This window comes from Camarhynchus parvulus, chromosome 8 (genome assembly GCF_901933205.1).
Source record: "Camarhynchus parvulus chromosome 8, STF_HiC, whole genome shotgun sequence".
NCBI lineage: Eukaryota > Metazoa > Chordata > Aves > Passeriformes > Thraupidae > Camarhynchus > Camarhynchus parvulus.
Genome location: NC_044578.1, coordinates 4964195 through 4984083, shown reverse-complemented (window position 1 = coordinate 4984083; position 19889 = coordinate 4964195). Strand labels below are relative to the sequence as shown.

General features: G+C 43.9%; 1 protein-coding gene across 5 annotated transcripts in view; it reads right to left on the bottom strand.

Moving 5' to 3' along the window:
- GLIS1 (GLIS family zinc finger 1) overlaps window positions 1–18662 on the bottom strand; it is a 178551-nt gene extending 159889 nt beyond the window's left edge. For 4 of the 5 annotated variants that reach the window (XM_030953192.1, XM_030953189.1, XM_030953191.1 and 1 more), the window contains exons 1-2: window positions 18228–18537; window positions 17625–18008 (exon numbers count right to left, since the gene is read on the bottom strand). In XM_030953192.1, coding sequence (XP_030809052.1) covers window positions 17625–17967 — 343 coding nt within the window. In that variant the 5' untranslated portion in view covers window positions 17968–18008; window positions 18228–18537. Of the gene's footprint in view, window positions 1–17624; window positions 18009–18227; window positions 18538–18605 lie in introns of those variants that run through there. The other variant, XM_030953190.1, reaches the window with a different exon arrangement.
- Between the last annotated feature and the right edge of the window lie 1227 nt (window positions 18663–19889).

The following is a 19889-nucleotide window of genomic DNA, read 5'->3' as shown; positions in this document are numbered from 1 at the left end:
CCAGAGCTTATTAATCTTTTTCTGTTCAGCTTCTAAAGTTTTATAACCACATATCTCACTTATAAATACTCAGGCTAAGACCAATATGTCTTGTTCCGTGTAAACTCCCCAATCAATGCTGCCTCCTTTTCTATTAATCCACTCTTTAAAATACGTTCTTTTATCAGGTTTTAATGTCTAACATGATTTAATCAAGAACACATGCCTCATAAATATCATCTGTCATGTTCCATTAGTTTCATGTGGAAAAGTACAAGTCAATAAACAAAGGTTGTGCCATAAATCTGCCTTGAACACATTATACCTCAAATAAGAAAATAAAAACATGTGTGTCCTTTGACCTGGATATTCTTAAAATGGAACTTCAGGTATTGTCTTATGCCTTTAAAAATGTCTAAAGCATTCACAATTAATTGCGTACCTAAGCAATTTCAATTTACATAATGTTGATCTGGAGACGGTGATTAAATAAGCACGATGCCTTTAAGGCACCTGTTAAATAACATCACTGCCTCTGGGTTAAAACTGATATCCCGCACTGCACAATGAAAACCAGGCCCCTCCACCATGCAACTGTGCAATAAAACCCCCTCGTAACTCAGAGCAGCCATTGGCTTCAGTTATTAATAGAGAGAGGGGAAGAAAGGAAAAGGGGGGGAGAGGAAAGAAAAAAGCAGCACCTTCTCCTGTGCACTGCCTGGAAATGTGGCTGCTGTAAGCACCAGCAAGGCCAAAGGATTCCTGGGAGCTCTACTCGGCCCCTCCACTCCAGCCTTGGTGGGCACCAGTTTGCCAGCACTTCTCCAATTGTCCAAGCACACAAACAACATGAGGTACAAAGTTTTGGTATTTACAGTAATGATCAAATGTGATGCTTGGGTCATCTGGGAATTTTTACTTAGGGAAATTCCCAGCCTTTCCAGGGTTGCAGGCAGCAGTCAGTGCTTTCAACCTCTCCTGCTCTTTAAGGCACACAGCAGCTTGTGGTTTTTGGTGTTTTTCACTACTGATCTCAGTTTGTTACAGGCTTTGTGGGTGGCACGGGACAGATGCTCCCTGCACTGAGCACCAACTGCCTGCAATAGCCACAAACTGGATTTGACCCTCCACAGGGGTCAAATGCTCCTTCCCATCTTGCTCCTAGCACCCAGTGGGCTTTGCCTTGGACAGCCTCCCTGCCCGGCCTTCTGCACTACAGCAGCACAAACAAGGGCCAGAGACTTCACTGAGGTCCCTTATCCGTGCCTCAGCACCTTTCTCTGCAGCTCCCACTGAGGCCTAGGGGACTCACTCAAATGTAGCTCTGCCAGAAGCAATCATCTTCTCCTGAGATTCCTCTGACTTCTGCAGGATATGGAATATGGTGGACAGTTCTGATTCCTGTCTAAAACCAGGGAAACTGGACTGACAACAGCTCTAGAGGCCTTGGGACAGGAAGTCAAATGTTTTCCTCTCATGCACTGTGAAATCTGAGAAACAAGTTCACAACTCAAGAGTTCAATTCTGAAGCTTTACAAAGAAAATAAAGAATATCTAGGTCTTTTTCTTTAATGACTACTTTGATCACTCACACACTTACATCCTGCAAGTCCCATTTACCTCTTTGTGCAGATGGGCCTATACTCATGTCCAAAGAAGCTGTGAGTCTGAATGCAAGGAAGAGGCTGACAGTGGGGATTCCAGGAACTTCCTGGCTCTCCATCACGCAGCTGGCCGTGCTACCAGAACTGTGGGCCCATACTGAAAGTGCCAACTGCACAGTATCACAAGAGTGAGACAGCACCCAGAGCAGGGATCACCATCACAGCACCCTGGTGCAGAGCAGCCCTTCACAAGTCAGGGTTTAGAGAACCAGCCCAAATGGCTGGGCAGTGACTCAGCCCTCAGCAGTGTTTCACAGGGCACTCTGGAGTACACAAAGTATTTTAAGTGAGAGGACGCTTCGTGTTCTCAGTGCCAGACACAGAACCAGTGTATGGCAGGCAGTTCCCAAGTGCTTACTCTCAGGCTACATCTAACCTGGCTGAACACCAAGGCCCTTTGCTGGCAAAGGAACAAGTCTCTTCCAAAAACCTACTCTAATTACAGCTGCTCTCAGGGCCCTTATAAACATCAAGTCCCACTTCCCAGCTCTTGTGTTTCCTTATTCTTCAGTAACAGGATTTTTAAAAGAAAGGCAGTTTTCTGGGTCAGAAGACTCTAGGAGTCTACACATTAGAACATTTTGATAGGAAAGTCATAATACTTTCAATTCCCTGAGATCTTTTATCTTGCACATCTCAGACAGACTCCAATGGTATCACCTGGCAAGGAGCCAAAAGAGCTCTGCTACTAAACCAGCAAGATAAGATCAGTGCTGAGTGGAGGAAACGCCGACAAAAATCTCCCACTTTTCCCTGGATTTTCACTCAAACAAATGAGTATGTCACTCTAGTTCCCCACTCAACAAAGTCACAGTGCCTGAAGGTTGGCCCCATCCTCCCTCAGCCACAATTAATAAAAGTGCAATGTATTTTCTCTGACTCACTCTCTCACCCCACTGCTTGTCTAGTAGGCCTCAACTCCTTGGTGGAACAATAGATTATCACATGGCACAGCTTTCTAGGCAGCTGTCTGCATCACGTGCTGCAACTCACAACAGGAAAAATTCAAAATTAAAACTACAGCACCACTCACAGAAGATGCCTTAAAAGGAGACCCACAGAAAGCAAGAACTGTGTAATATTCAATGCCAGAAGACCAAGCACCAGATCCAGAGAACTGTTTAGGCACTGAATTTCCACAGATGTCAATGGGAGTTAGGTGCTCGAATGCCTCTCAGCATTGTGCCTTTAGTAAAGCAAACTGTAAGGCTTGATTTTCCAGCAGTTCTACAATTCCTACAAATTCTTCTTCACCTCCTTTGAGAGGCAAGTCCTTCAAAGGAGTGTCTAGGAGAGTCATCATTACTTTCCTGAAAGTAGCCACCCAGTTCTCAAAGGAAACAGGCTGGACTTGATAAATGCATGAAAATAAAAAACAAAACACCACCTTTTATGACATTGTTCAGGTGCTTGCCCTTCCTAGGAGCCATTTAATTCCATGAATCTCTGAAGCAGGATCCTGTCTCTACTTACAGCTTACAGAGTGGCAAGGAAGCATCTGACAGGTATTGCACTGTGGAATACTTGAGAGACATTAGCTGCTCCTTAAGACTAACAGATTGTTTTCAATCAACACAGGCACCATTGAATTTCACTGGTTCTTAAAACAACATAAAACAAAAGCCCCAAGCAAATCCAAAAAGGCTACCACATTAACCAAAAAACTGACAGGATTCTGCAACTGAAAATCTATAAAGAAACTGAACTTAGCACCAAAAGGCAATCACTTGCCTCATTCAGAAATATAAATCAAAGATACCACCCAAAGGAAAGGGGAAGGAAAAAAAGGCCCTTGTGATGACAGTTCAGATTGAAATTAATTTCCCCACTTGCAGAAATTCAAAAGTGTTTGCTCTTGATTTTTCATCTCCACCACATGGCAGCTGCTTTCTCCCAGGGCACACACTCACACTGTTGTGGGCTGTAGGAGCAAGACAGCCAACACTGGGAATAGACACATCCCATGGTGGCACAGCGAGGAACAGGCACAGCGGCCACTCCACGGGGTATGCAGAGCCCCAGGTACACAGACAGACAGACTTGTGTCTGGCCCAGGGACTGACAGAGGGGAAGGTGTCACAAATATAAATCTCAGGCCAGGGAGCCAAAGAACTCAGCTGAATTTTAGTCACATGGGTATCTCTCAGTTTCCCTTGGCTGCCTGGATCAACTGTAGCCCGAAGTTGTAAAACCTGCCCACAGCTGCTCTAGTCACCCCCAACCTGATGTTTCACACTGTGACTTTATGCAGGCTTGTTTGGATCTAACAAGGTCCTTATTTTTCTACAATGCAGGAAATAAGGAAACCAGCCATCAATTATTAGAAGCGCAGCAGATCTGAGCCGCGTGGCTGTAAAACAGATTTTTCTTTAATGAAACTGAGCTGGCATTTGCCAGAAATAACAAGTGCCCAAGACCAAAATGTAAATCAAAACTAAAGGAGAGTTTTCAAAACTTTGAATCATTGGTAGCAACAGACAAGCTCAGAAGGAGGTTGGTATGATTTTGGAATGTCTTAAAAATGTGTGACTAATATGACTTCTAAAGACATTATTTGTGAGTTAGTATTTCAGTCTCCCCACAGAAAGAAAACATCATGACCAGAGAGGGCCAAAATGTTTGCTGTAATAACTGTGTTAGTATGTCACTATTGCTGGGCTAGGAAGGAGGCTGAACCTTTGTTTTCATTTCAGAAAACAAAGAAAGGGAAGACATTAATGTTGAAAATCATCAGTGCCTGGCAAGAGGCTATCACAACCCTTATCCTTTCCCCACACGTCCAGGTTTTTAACCCAGCACTTGGTTTTAGCTGGTCTGAGCCCAGGTCCTGGCAGACAGCAGGTTCCATCACCCATCTCTGAACAGACTTGTCTAGTCCAGGAGGAGTGGTGCTGTTTGCTGAAGGGACGGACATAACAAGAGAAATGAAAGGGCGGGTTTTGAGGAAACAGTTGCTAGTGATTCCCTTGCCATAACTACTGTCCAAACTGTGTGACTGTGGTTGTGGCAATGCTCCTCCTTCCCTGTCTGTCCCTACTCTTTGTCACAAAACACAGAATGAGGGCATAAATTTGGCTCATCGGGATGCCAGGCCCATGGACTGCAATGCAGAAGGCACACGAAGGAACTGCAGCACCAGGTCTGGATGAAGGAGATGGCCTGGAATCCAGTCTTTACAGATTGTAAGTGGAAGCCCTCGGCAAGGTCCAGCTTCTCCATTAGTGATTCTGCCACTGAATGCAATTGTCTGTGGTTGATATTAATAATTTCTTCCATAGAAACATTCAGTGTCTCCCAATACCAGAAGGTTTATCTTTTACTAAAATGTGACAGGTTTGATTACTCTTGCAGTCAAAAGCTCATCTTCCTTCTTGTTTTATTCTTCTCAGTTTCCATGAGATACCATTCTGCACTCAGAAGAACCCTCAAGTATCACTTACTTTCTCCTCTATATATCTCTGGAACAGAGCAGATTCTCTGTAATCTTCCATGAGTCCATGGGTACCACACATAGGGCAGCATCTTCCAGTTCTTCTCAAAGTCCTTCGATTTTTCAAAGCCATTTAAGAAAGTCTGAGCATTAACCTATCTTCCTGCAACCAGAGTGATAATTAACAGAAGAATTACATCTCTTCCCTAAGCTTTTTAATAATGTATCATATCACCTCATACCCTATTACAAGTGTTATTTTCTCATACCAGTTAGATGTCACATGCCAATGCTTTTCAGTGTCACTGCTCCAGAACATACAGCCTCCCACCTATAAAAACAGTTTATATCCTCCATGCCAAGGTATTGCCTCAATTGCATGACACAAGAAAAATACCTGTTGTAAGGTTCCTGATGACTGCTCAAGAAATCCACGTCAAATGCCAGTCACTTCCTGATTTTTATTAAATAAAAACCTTCCCTTAAAATGAAGGAACAAACTTTACTGGTAGTGGCTTTCTATATTCTGTTAGGATTTCAGCAGAAACTATTCAGTATCACTGGGAACAAAACCCAAACTTTCAGAGCTGTATACAAAACACTGTCACTGTACAAAATATTTATATCTGGTGTGCATCTCAATTTCTATAGAAGTCAGTTTTTATTCCTCTCAAAAGACAACAATATTGTTTCCTATACCATTATTTTTCTGCCATCAACATTGAATCTAACAATTGAAAATGCATCCCAGAAGTCTTATCTACCAACACATTTACCTCTGCCAGCCTCACTCTCTTGTTACAAAACAAGAACTAATTTGATGAACTTTTAAAAAGAATAGCTTCCTTCAGCTGCTCTGTTAATGCAAATTTCTGCCACATTCCATCCCCAGATATAAACAGCCTAAGTTCCACCTGGACCATAAGGATGTAGATACAACCAACAACTGAAGGTCAATAGTGCTGCAGGCCCTTCAGCTAATTTTTGTATTTGAAAAACAGGATGCACTGCAAATGAATAATAATTCAATGTGAGCCTAATTCAGTATCAATAAGGCTATTTCCTTCTTCAGAACAATGGCTGGCATTTTCTATCCCCAACAGGCAATCATTTGTTAGCAATGGCATGTCCCCAGAATGCCACAGAACATTTCACAACTGCTTTGCACATAAAATCAATCATTTTCCATGCCCAGTTGTCCCACCACTGGCTCTCCCAACTGATGTTCTTCGAGCCCTTCACTCAGCCTGGTTTTTATTGCATGCCTTCTCAGTGTTTTCTTGACAAACAAATGAGTGGCCAGAAACACCAATGTTAGACAAAGAGGGATTTGAACTTTGTTCAGCAAGTGAAAGAGGATAGAAGCCTGGACTAACAGCTTGAGAGACTTCTTCTAACTCTCTAGTGCCTAAGCGGTTGAGTGTGGGAATTAAAAATGTCACAGAAAAGACAGCTGGGCCCAAAGAATTACATTTCCATCTAGCCAGTCTTTAAAAACTCCAGTGATAAACAACTTATGCCATCCTTGAGCACCATATGTCAGAAAAGTAGTACAGTCCTAGAAGGTATCTTTCCTACTGTCAAGCCCACATAATCCCTGTGGAAGAATAAACCAATCTAGAAGACACAGAAGTGCTGACGATCAGGTTCATTTTACAAAATGTTTAGTTTCCAACAGAGAAAACCTTCAGCCATGCTCAGCTCAGAAAGGATGCAAGAGGAGATTTCCTTCTGGAGCAGCAGAACACGAGCAGTGCCTGACACACAAACTGTAACTCTGATCTACAAATCACTCTGTGTAGAAGCTCCTTCCCATATATAACATCTTCTGAATCGGGGCTGCTCATCAAACTAGCAAATGTTGCAATCAGCAGCCTTCACACTGGAACCTGTATTCAATCTCCCAGATTGATTTCTCTAGTGGTAGTTAGTGTCATAATTCATTTTTATCTAAATGTTAGCTGGCTACGAGGCTATTTTTCACCAAGTTTTCTCTCAAGTCTTATTATCCAGGATCCAAAATGACCTCCCTGTCTCTTCAGAGGGACTGCCTGCTGCAGAAACATCTACCCCACGCATAAAACTTCTTTATCACCTCTGATATTTACTGTTCTTAATTTTCAAGTTTTCCAGCAACTTCTCCAGCAGCTAATAAAAAATCTTTTGTTGGCATTAACACTAGCCCTTAGCAAGGAAAGTTCCCCAAGCAAGTTAGTCTCATTTTGAGAAACTCAACCTGGGTATCACTGAGGCTGCAAGCCTCTGCAACACACCAGTGTTTTCATTCTAACCTGTCAAATAAGCTGCACTTGTAGCCAATGCTATCGTACATTTCAGCTCAAAACACTGCTGATGATTAATCATCCCAGCGGTCTGCTCTCACCTTCTAGGTTTTGGTCCCTTTACATTAGCTTTCTATGACTAATATTGCAGAACATAGCCACTTGTAAAAGTATCTATGGAACTGGCAAACATAAAAGGAACATAAAAGGTATAGAAGTGCATTTTGACAAAGCAGTTTGAGTACTTATGCCAGCAATCTCTGCCTAATAGCTTCTGACAGGATGCAGTATAAGAGAAAGGAGAATTCATATGAATAATGATTCCAATAAAAGCCAGCCAAATCACCCTGACAGATTTCGAGTATTTACACATTCAGCAGACCAAAAGCTATTTACACCAGTTGCCATGCTTCCACTCATTTAGCCCACAATTCAAGTAAGTTACAACCCTTTATATATACATTTAAAAATAAACTAACAGCACAGTGGCTGTAAGGAGGCCAAGAGAGTAGAAAGAAAAGGTCACTAAGACTCAAGGGCAGGGAAAGAGCAAGTGGGCTCTAAGAGTAAATATCCCCTTAAATTTCCTGCATATCCATCCAAATCAGGGAGATGCTGAAATGCATCAGGATCTTTGTTCTGCAAGAACCAGCACTGTCAGTAGCTTATCCCCACAAAACTACAAGTCAGCAAACCTTGAATAACTCAAGAACTCAAAGAAAAGGAATAAAAGCCAATTTGGGGTAAGTTGGCAGGAGGAAAAATAAGAACCAAACTGTTCAGATTAAAAGCGTGAGATGTCTTTTTCTTTTGCCAAGTGAACTGAGTCCATACTTGGAGGACAATATTTTATGCATAAGCCCTCCAGAGCTCAAGTCTGCCTCCTTTTTATCCACTCTTGGATTTAAAATGGCATCACTTCAGATTTGCACCAGAGCTAGGGACAATGGGATCAGGCCAGCTCAGTTTCAGTTGAACATAAACCAGCTCTGATAACTTCAAGGAAACTGAACATTACAACAATCAGATATCCAGAAAGAAGGAATTTAGTGTTGCTTTTTCTTGTTCAAGTCTCAGCTGCATGCAAAATCTGTCCTGCCAGAGTGATGAGGATCTTGGGAACCTTGTAGTAGCCACCTGCACCTCAAAAGCACAGGGACACACAGTCCATTGGGTGATTTCTGCCTCAAGAAAAACGCACCCTAAGAGACTTTGCCATCTGCTGGGAGGCAAGAGCAACCCAGAAAACTGGGGGTTGGGGAGTAGAAATTTTCCTTCCACCAGGTACTTTATTATATGTCAAACACTGATCCCTTAATGTAGCCTTCTTTCCCTCACCTCAGCACATCAAGCACTAAAATAAATGGGAGATTTTGTTCCTCTGCAACAATTCTGCAACTGGCAGCACAATCCAGACGCCAAACAGCAACAAGCCCAGTTAAAATGCTACGTTAAAAACCTTACTCTGCCACAGATAACAAAGATGGATTTTGCACTTTTCACCACTCATGCTCAGAGACTCACCAACAAGGGCAAACAGCAGGACCTTCATGTAGCCAGGAGAGAAACCCAGTCCATGCACACACTCCAGCAAGTGCCACCCGGAGCTGATACAGCCACACACTGCAATGCCATGTCCTGCGCCAGCACCAGATCAGACCTCAAACAGACCTCAAACATCCCATCTCTGCACCTGAACTAACAAACTGTCTCTCAGCACAGTAAATTAAGCTGGCCCCGAGTTTGCCCAAACAACTGCCTTGTTTCTGGTTCCAAAACTGGCTTGTCCTCCTCTACACCATATTCCTCTATGCTCTCACTGTAGAAATATCATGATCAGTACACAGCATTGCCTCAAAATGATACAAACAGTACAGTCTAGAACAGAGTTCAAGCACCCTTGTTCTGTTCATCCAAAATATTTATATACTTGGCCATGTTGGCTGCTGGCACAATCCTTCACCACTTCTGCCTGTTTCACATACAATGGCTGATCACACCAGCTTTACACCCTGTATGGTCTTGAATACAAGAAAAATTGAAGGTGAACGCGCCGTGCTAACTGATCTTGGCACCTGGGCTACAAGTGCTTGCACCCTTTTTTCTCCAGGAGAGAATTTAACATTTGGATCTTCTGTGTCTCAAAGGAGTATGGAAGAGTTTTCAAAAATATTCAATACTGGCCTCTTCCTGAAGTCAACACCCTGCTATTTCAGCAGGAGTAGCAAGGCAAAGCAAGAGTTATGAAACCTTCTGTTAAATCATTTCTGGGATTTTCCCAGAAAATACTGGGTAATAAACCAGAAATGTCCTCTTTTATCTGTTCTCCCTTTAACTCTCTCTTCTCTGTCCAGCACAGATGGGGGTTGGGAGGTAGGCAGGACTTACGTAAGGAACACCAAGTGCTGACGTAGGGTGAAGTGAGTCCTTCTGAAGTTCCTGTCCTATTTAGCCTTCTCTCTTCAGTCACTACAGAGATGTTCCACCCAAGAGCACAACTCGCAGTCATCGTGACTGAGCACTCCCTCTCTGGGAAGGATTCAGGTTAAATCAAAGCCAGCTGCTTTAGAGAGGGGCAGGAGGCTAAGAAGTTAAACAAAATAATAATAAAAAATGCAATCTAGAACCTATACAGATAGGAAATCTGCTCTTGTGGTTCAAATAAATAACTCTAAGGTATTTAAGCCTCATGCACAGAAAACAATTTTGTAACTTTTTAAGTCATCCTCTTGCATTGTTGTTCTGCCCTAATAACTCTGAAATGTGCTACTCATCTCTCCCAGTTAAATATCCTGTTTCACAAGCCCACTCCTAGATATCTGAAACTGCACAGCATTTCTATCTAGCTTTAGGCATCTAGCATTCCAAAGAATTAATATTTAAACTTATTATAAAGGAATGGGGATTGCGTTAAGCATGTAGTATTTAGCAAAACATTCATACCAATAAACTGCTGTGTTGCTTGTCTGAAGCACATTTATTATCCTTTAAACTCAAAAGAAAGATTATGCTCCAAAACTGACACATGTATCTATTTTCCTTTTAATACAACCAAGACTCAGATAGGATTAGAGAGTGGAAGCTATCAAATTTCAATTTTAACAATACACTTAAAATTATATTATCTTTCTTTGCCTAGGGGATTGTTGACTTCAGTATTTAAGTGACTTAACCATAGCAAATTGTGAAAAAGCACTGAATCACAGCACTTATTTTAAATAATCCTAGACCCTCTACCCCTTCTAGGGAAGAGCCTCATGTTAATATTTTTATACATATTACTGCTCTTATATCTCTTGATTATATATATCTATGCATGAGTAAAGAAACTTTAACCTGTTGGAAGACATCACTAATTGGTATTTTTCCTCTTATATTAGCCTTTGATTTACACCTCACATACGTTCTCCCAAGCCAGCACATGTAATTTATTTACAGCACTGGAAGGCAGGCAAAATACATCATCTACTGTTATACAACCTTCTACAAGGTATTAAAATACCAGGCCTCTGGAGACACACTTCATATAGTTCAGCAAGTTCCAAAATAAACCAAACCAACCCCCTAAGCACTTAAAACAACAATGGACATCTGTATTAAAAAGTTAGTTTTTTTCTGTATTTGATGATGTCGCCTTAGTGTCATTTTTCCCTCTGGCTAATATGCAAACAACATGTAAGAATGAATTTGCCTACTCCTCATTGTAAAACAACTAACAACTCTATAGCTCCCACAAAGCCTTCTTATCACACACATAAATGCCAGAATTAAGTGTAGTTTATGATGTTTTGCATTCATTTAACCCTTAGAACAAATTTGGTGTCGTAAATTCAATCACAGTGCTCCTTACCAATCCATTCAGCAAGATAACCACATATACATTCAAGCATAATGATGGAGAAGTCAAGCATAATTATTAGAGTTAAAGCAAAACAGTTGCTTTAAATAAAAAGATGTTAAGCACTTTGAGTTGGGATCAACCTTGTAATGCTCAAACCTCAGCACCTTGGGATCAACCTTGTAACGCTCAAAACCTGAAAATAACCTAAAATACAGAATTTGGATCAATTTCCTACTGCAGCTCTGGAAATGTCTCATCTGTTTTACAAGCAGTCCTCTGCCTACAAATAATCATTAACAATCATTTCATATAGTCAAGCTAATGACTGTAATAAAAAAAAAGTCCTTGTTCCAGGTAATCAGTGAAGCACAGATTCTCAGAACAGAAAGTTCAGGTTCCAACCAAGATTTCACATACAGGGTGCCAGAAATGGAACAGGAGGGGAAGGAAAAAGGGGAACTCTGCCTCTGTTCTTCAAAGCCTGTGCAAAAGGTAGTGCCACGCTGGTGTGCACCGATGTTATCTGAATGGAGGGACCGGCCCTTGCTTTTCTTTACACGCCCCATTTGCAGGCAATAAAACGGCCCGAGTGGTTTTAACTGGTCCTTCTATGTCACTGTAACGCTCCCTGCTCCCGGCAGAAGATAACAGCTGTGCCATGTTCCCAAACACATACTTTTGCTATTGTTTGCACATTTGTGGGGCAAGATTATGCTGCACCACAGCCAGTGAGCGCTGCCCTTGCTTTGGAACCCTGTATTCTGAGTTACAGCAATGTGCTGGGAAACAACGTTGGGTGGCTGAGGGAAAAAAGAGCAAACAAACCCCAGACTATTAAAAGCCGTTTCAGGCACTGTGAAATGATTACTAGATTGCATGCCTGGTTCAAGCTTGTTGACATACAATGATAGAAATCTGGAGTGCAAAATGGAGTGGTTTACGTCTATTTTCCCTCTCCAATTACCCTGCCATCAACATCTTCAACAGTTCTAAAATCACTAAACAGCAGAATTTCTAGAATAATGGTAATTACGGTACTGAGCATGGAAATTATATTCACAGTACTACAGATTTCTCTCATAATCCATACGTTATTCCACTTCCTAGCTTACAGATGGATTTAATAGAAACTTGTTATTTGCTCTACAAGCTTTTCCCTGTACACAGGAAAAAGAACTCCTGTAATATTAGGATTGAAATACTGACCCACCTAAAGTTAGTGGCAAGACTCCTACTGATATTAATAATTTAGGGTAAAATTTTGTCCTTATTCAACAAAAAACCAAACCACTTTACTACAATGAAGCAGTACAGTGCCCTTGAAGACATTCACTTTAAATTTAGCCGTTTCACAAAAAAGAATCTTGTAGCCCTCCCAGAATATAATCTCAAGTATACTAAAGATTCTCAGCATATACTTAACAGTTTATGCGTATACAGGGTTGAACTCTTAAGATACAAATAACGTATTCAGTTATATCTAAATGATAATTTAAATTGGTCTGTGTCCAAAAATTTGTAGTTGATGAGATTGCTCACAGGAACAGTAATGTACATACCTAACCACTTGCAAGATGTAGACTTTCATTTTTTTCCTACTATAAAAGAAAAAAGGATATTTTTCTTCTCACTCCACTTAGCCCATCATATAATGACCTCCATTATTGTAACATTTTAAAGACAGAACAAGTAATTTCTTATTTTTAACTTCTATTCCTTCAAACAAAACTCAAATCAAATAAAAAATTTTCTTCCAATTATTGGACTTATTTCCTTGTTGAGAGTAATCTGACATTATCTGTTATTCCATATAATTCTGCACAATATTAAAATAGATACAACATTTATTCTCTTCAGCTTTTCCAGTAGCTGTAGTTTTTGTCATGAAGCAGAAAAGAGTTTATTTGCTTTTACAAGTACTGAACGCATTTATATGACTGGTTGATCATTAGATTTCCTGGTTTGTATTTGCTAAATATTCTCCACTAATGATTCTTAAATTACAATGGATTTAATGATTAGATACAATTAAATTATTTTAAATTAAATCCATGAAAGTCCCATCTTCAAGTCAGTGACTGATTTTGCAACACAAATCATTAGAACTTCCTTCAGCAGCAAGTAACTGAAAGTTATTTGCCTATTCAAGACAAGTAAGCATTATAGGCAGTTTAAGGGAGGAGAGGACAGCCACAATTTATTCCAAATGAATTTATGAACACATTCTCCAATTTGCAGTTTCTTCTCCTTTCTCCTCTTACAAAACAAAATTAGGCAAAAAAGAGACCATGAAATAAAAATATAGCTCTGTAACTGCACATTCTGTTCAGACCAACCTTTCAATTCCTTTTTGTAGCAGAGTTCAAATGCAGCAAGGGAACTAGAGCGAAAATAAGAAATAATTACTACTGCAGTTCTACCTAAAACTGAGAGTTTAGAGATCACCATGAACCTGTCCCTGTCTCATTATCAGCCCATAACATATTTATCAGCTCTAGGCAGTCACACTTGCTCCAGTGAGATAATTCAGGTGAACACAGATAAGGTGTAAGAAAGAAAATGGCAGTCAGGCCCAAGATCAGTCAATTCACCTAATAAATCATAAAACCAAAGTATACACTTCTGCTTAAGATCCCAACAGTATAAGCTGTTACTTTCACAAGGACAGTCCTGACAACCAAGGAAACAGTCACAGGGGGATTAAATGGCAAGATTTACCCCTCCTTCTCAACAGCAGAAGGAAATTAATACATTTCAATACATTGGTTGGGTGTTTGCTGAAAGCAGCTACAGTTAACAACAAACAAAAAAAAAAAATCCAAGCCGTTTTCTCCTTGTCTGAATAAAACATACTCTCAACAAGGAAGCATCCAACTACTGCAACTCGACCAGCTTATTGTTTTGCCCACTGTAAGTTAATATCTGAAGTGGTTGCTGCAAAGGTCCGGGCCATTTGGATGATTTCCCAGTGGCACAGCTAACAGGATAAATCTCGTCATTTCTACTGAGTCATGAATTAGGTACACTGAACAAAACTGGAAAAGAATGAAAAGGAGAAGTGTTTCCTGGTAACAACCATAATCAATGTCATTTAGAAACTGAGATGTTTGGCATCTTTATAGATTACTCTTTTGTCACCACTAAAGCCTTCCCAAAAGCTTCTTTCCTGTAGACAATAAGTATTTTGCCGTGTTACTTTCAAAACTGTAATACCATAGCATGAAATTCAACAATGTGGAACCAAACCCACAGAATCCCAGGAAAACACCATAAAATGGACTTCATACCTTATGGTACAGTTATTCTAAGTCAAATGCCTCAAAAAAGCACTGTCTGTATGCAAATACTCTGCCTTGTTACACACAGGGAAATCAATGACCAAGAAAAGTGTGGTGCCTATCACAGCTAGCCACATCAGAAGGGGCTGGCTGGGTGAGAACTGGGCATTTATTTTAAACAGCTCCCAAACAGAACAAAATATGAAGCACAATTCCAAAATAGTGGTAATTTCAGCAAACAACCAACAGCTCCATCCTGAAAAGTTTAGACCCAAATAATCCAATTCCCAGAAATAATCCTCACCACAACCCCTCAACTTTTTGTTTGGCTCTTCAGAAAGTCCAAAAGACTTGCTCAGGCATGGAAGCATTTTGCAGGATCGTAACTTAAACACTGTGAAGCAGCACAGTAACACCACAGAGACACTGCAACAGCAGGATACTTCTTCCCCATTGTGATTACTTCAAAGCTGCCCTTTTTATTAGTAGAGCAGTGTATCATTTTGATTCATTCTTTTTGCAAAAAAAAATTAGAAAGTAGGACTTGTTTAGGAAAAAAAGACCTTACAGGCAACTATAAAAATCTGTTTTGCTCTTGTTAGAGAGCATCTTTTACACTCCCTACTTGCAGCTTTCAACTGTGGATAAACCAAAACCAGGAGGCACATTCTGTAATCTAACCCAGACTGCAGAGGGAATTACTGGGTACATGGCACTCTGGGGCTGGAGAACAGGAGACACATGGCACGATGGTCTGAATTCAAGCTGTCATCAGTTTCCTTCCCAAAACCTTTCACTGGGTGCATCTGAGTATTTCCCTCACTTCCACATCTTAGCTTTATCTTGGTATATCACATCCACATGCCATCCCAGTCCTTTATCTTCCTCAGAGAATCAGGGTTGGTGGGAGATGGTTTGCACAGCTCCTTGAAAGAGCAGCAGCTCTGCTGTCTGCAGCACAGCCCGCTTTAGATACGCTCTGATTTGTGAGCTGGAGCACAGTGAGCACTCCAAAATGCCCCAGTGGACATTAAAGCACTTGCTGACACCGTCCAGGTCAGAAGGAGCAGCACATCCCACACATTTTTAATCAGACTCAGAATTTTACTTTAAATTTTACTTTCCCTAACTCCTCCTAAAAATGTCTTGTTGGGGGGAAAAAAAGGCAAAATCAAACCAAACAAAAAACCCCAAAAACAAACAACAGGAAGCCACCCAAAACACTCAATGTTGCCATCTTTGGAAAAATCCAACATTATCCATCAAATCCTCCTGCTCAGTTAAATGAGCCCTCTCCTGCCCCTGGACACCTACTTACTCCCATGACTCAAGTCACCCATACACAAAGCAACCACAAGGTAACACCCTGGACAGAAAACATACTAAACAAAAACAGCAACAAAATGTAAAACACTTTTTTTCCCCCAGTGGTGAAAATGGGAAATTGATCAGTCAGGAAAGATGAATTAGGAACCTTCTCCCATGCCCACCTACATCTACTGTAAAAGTCCAAAGTGAATGTAAAGTTAAATTCTTCCTTTTTCCCTCCCTACACTCCTGCCCTCTGCAACAACAAGAGGGATATGCATGGAAAGAGGGCTAAAAGAGCTCAAAGGAAAAAAATATTTTAAAAGTATTTCAACAGTCTTCCTGGACAGGGCAATGCATGGGCAGGATTTTAAGCTAGTATGAACCCTGTCAAGTGGCACCAACCTCACCCGTGGGATCACAAGGGACTGGAACAGCCCTTGAGTCCCTTCCACAGGCAGCAGTTGCAGCAGGCACAGTACAAGAGCTTGTAGCTCTCCCTTTATACTACGTGAATCCTCCTTCTCCCCCCTCCGAACAGGAGCCTGTGTAACAGACCTTCATTTCATTCCTGCCAAACATTAACAACCTCTTTTTTTTTTTTAATCAGGAGAGAAGAATTGCAGCATTAACAAACAGAAAAATAAAAAAGGTAATTTATAACCTGCTGCTCCACTCTGTCTGTATTCAGTGGCGATGAACAAACACATCCTCGAGGCTGTAGGACAGACCTAGCACAGATCGAGGTGTTCATTAACATAACTTCGTGGCAATGAAAGGTGCCATCACCCTAGGTAACAAGCTCACAAAAGAGAATGTCACTAGTCCAAGGGCATGCAGCCTACTTTTGATTTTCAGAAGAATGGACGGAACTGGAAAAAATCCCAGTGAGAACAGTCTTACAGCAACAAGATAACTGCACTTACATATCTAAAATAGAGAACGGGAATAGACTGATAAGAAGAGAAAATAGAGAATTACCTTTTAACATTACAGAAAACATTGTCTTAATGTTAATAACTTTAGGTGTACGTATGTCTCTGCAAGCGACTTTGCAGCATAAAGAAATGCTCCGATTCCCTCTGAGCCCATCCAGTGACACCTTAGAGGGATTATTTTAAAACTGAATTTTGATTAACGAATTTCAGCTGAGTTAACCAGTTCTAGCTGAAAAGTGTAATGAACAGATTTTTAGTAGGCAACTCCTAACCCTACTTCAGTGCCACTTCTTTAACGATGGACAGCTGAAAACCAGGCATTTGCTAACTAGCAGAATTTGACCTTTCGGGCACCAGGAGTTCCCAAGTCTGAGGATTCACCACCTGAATCCAGCATTTGTGACATCTCCGTGAAATACAAACTATAAAATCCAAGCAACCGTGGTGAAACTGCTGAATAAGAACCAGGCATTTATTGTCAGCCAGGCACGCTCACAAACAAACACTCCACACGAACTCTCTGGCGCAGGACAGACCAGCCCAGTCTTCAGCACCAAGCCCAAAACAACCACGTTTGAGAAGCAACCGCAGGAGCAGCACCGGCTTAGGACAACTAAAGAAGATGCTGGTCTCAAGATTTTTTAAACACAATTTTTTAAATACTATTGAGAGACACTCAGCTTCACACTGGAAAAGTACAGTCTGGTTTATCCTGTCCCTCCAAGGTGCTCAGGAAAAAAAAAAAAAAGTTTTAAAGCTTGAAGTTAAATAAACAAGTTAGGAAATACGCTAAAGACCAGAAAGGGAGGAGGGAGGGGAGGAAAAAAGCTTGTTACGTTTTTATTCGTGTGGTGAATAGGTTTTTGGTGATGGCAGTGTTTAGTTCATGCATTTTCAAACTCACCCTTCACGCTTTGATGTTTCTGCTGCTGGAAATAATCTTTCGAGCCTCTAGCGCATCGCAGCTCCTGCGCCCTGGGCAGAATCGGAATCCTCTCAAATATGCTGGGTCGTTTGGGGATGAAATCTAGCAGAGGTGCTGACATTTCAGGGGGGCTCTGCTGAGGCTCCGTGTGGTCACCGCCGTTACTGACAGATACTTTAAAGGACATCTGAGGATTCGAGTGGGCTTTACCAGCGCCGGGACGAGTCACCCGCGGCAGATCCTTCGGAGACGCTCCCTGGCATTTGTCGCTCACCTCGACGCGGGCGCTGCCTTTCTGAGCCGCGGCGAGCTCACAGTGCATGTCCGCTTGCGGCTGCTGCTGCCAGGGCCCCCGCCGCTCTCCTGCACCGAGCGGCACACGGGCTGTCAGCGCGGGCGGACCCGCCGCCTCAGCCCCCGCCTCAGCCCTCTGCCCTCCGTGCCGCCGCCTCCCGCCTCAGCCCCGCGCCGCCAACGGCCGATAACCGCCGCGCGTGAGGCGGCGCAGCCCGCAAACCTCAGCCCGCAGCCCTCAGCCCGCTGCCCTCACACCGCGGCCCCCGCCCGCTGTCTCACACACACCGGCCGGACGGGGGAAGACCCGGGGCGCTCGGACCCGGCGGCGGCTCGTCCGTGAGAGACGGGGCGGCCGATGCCGCGCGTCGGCTTCGCTCCCTCTCTAGGCAACACTGCCGGGCTGCTCGTAGCCGCTCCCGGGAAGGCGAGCGCGGCCGGGAGGGGCGGGGAGGGGGCCAGGCACACGGGCGGGTTGTTTGGCCGCCGGTGCCTTTCAGCTGAGGCATCCGAACAGCGGCCGCCCCGGCAACCACGGACGCGGTGGCAAAGCGGGTTCGCCACCGCCGGGCTCGCCGCGGCCCCCGAGTCACCGGTCCCCGAGGGAAGGAGGGAGGGGGGAGAGCCCGGCCGGGCGCGGTGACAGCCGCGCCCCCGCGCTCCTACCTGGGAGGGGCCGCCCGGGGGGACGCGCTGCCCGCCGGCTCCCGCCGCCGCGCCGGGCGCACGGGCTCAGCCCCCTCCCCCGCCGCAGGGCCGGCTGCCAGAGCGCAGGCGGCCCGGGCCATTACCCTGGCGCGGCGGCGGGGCCAGCCGGGGCGGGCAGGGGGAGGGCTGTGCCGCCGGGGCCGCCCCTCGGGGTTTGGCAGCGGGGTACGCCCGCTGGCCCGGTCCGGCTGCGCGTCGAGGAACGCGGCGGCGGGACCGCGGGTGGCCCGTGCTTGCCGGGGGCCAGTGGGCCAAGGTCAGCCTGAGAATACGTGTGCCCTGGGTCCGCACCTTCCTGATGCGGAGAGTCCCTGCAGTTGCCCACTTGCCTCCCGAGAGGTCCGTGATTTTCCCTCTCGCGGCCCCGCTGCCATGGGCCCGGACCCTTTCCCTTTGCCTGCTGTCGTCGAGGATCCTTGTGCCTGTCCCCAGGCAGTCTGCTCAGGCGTGCGGCTGCCCCGGCACTGCACATCCACAAGGCAACCCGCCACTGAACAGCTGGCAGTGCCCTATAAACAGCTCGTGTGCGAAAGCCACAGCCACTGCAGTGTGTCACAGCAGAGCAGCAGGAGAGAGCACAGCCTTGCCAAGGACAGGGGCTGGGAAGCAGGAGATGTGTTGGAGGTGGGTACAACCTGGCCAAGACATCTCTCTGGTGATGCAGTTCCAGCCACATTCAGCGCTTCAGTCTATGGATGTGCCGCATTCCCTGCCTGCCCTACAGGTGCAGGAGCTGGCCCGTGCCCACAGAGACAATTAAGCTAGTCAGAACAAGCAGCACAGCATAGTGACATTTGCACTGGCTCCTCCTGGACCAGCTTGGGTCTGGAAGCAATCTGGTTGGGTTTATTAGCTTGGGCCTGGTTCCAAGCAAATGCAGGCTGAGCCACGATGTGCAGCTTTGCAGCAGAGAGCTGTACTAGCCCACACTTTTCTGGCTCAGGGATGTCTGCACCCTCCTGCCCTACATGCTGCTGTCAGCACAGGTGCAGCACAGCAGGTCTGTAACACACCAGGACAGCTTGAAGATAGGAGAGACTCGGAGTCAGCCCTGATTTACATGGGTGTAAATCAGACAGACATCTGGCTGGAAATCCTGCTTGTTCACAGCAAACCTAAAGGAGAGGCTTGGGAGATTTAGCACAAGGAGGAGAGACAGCTACTGAACTGGCATCTTGCTACACCCCTCCTGAGGAGAGTCCCACAGTGAGACAAGAGATCTTCATCTTCTTGTAGCACAGA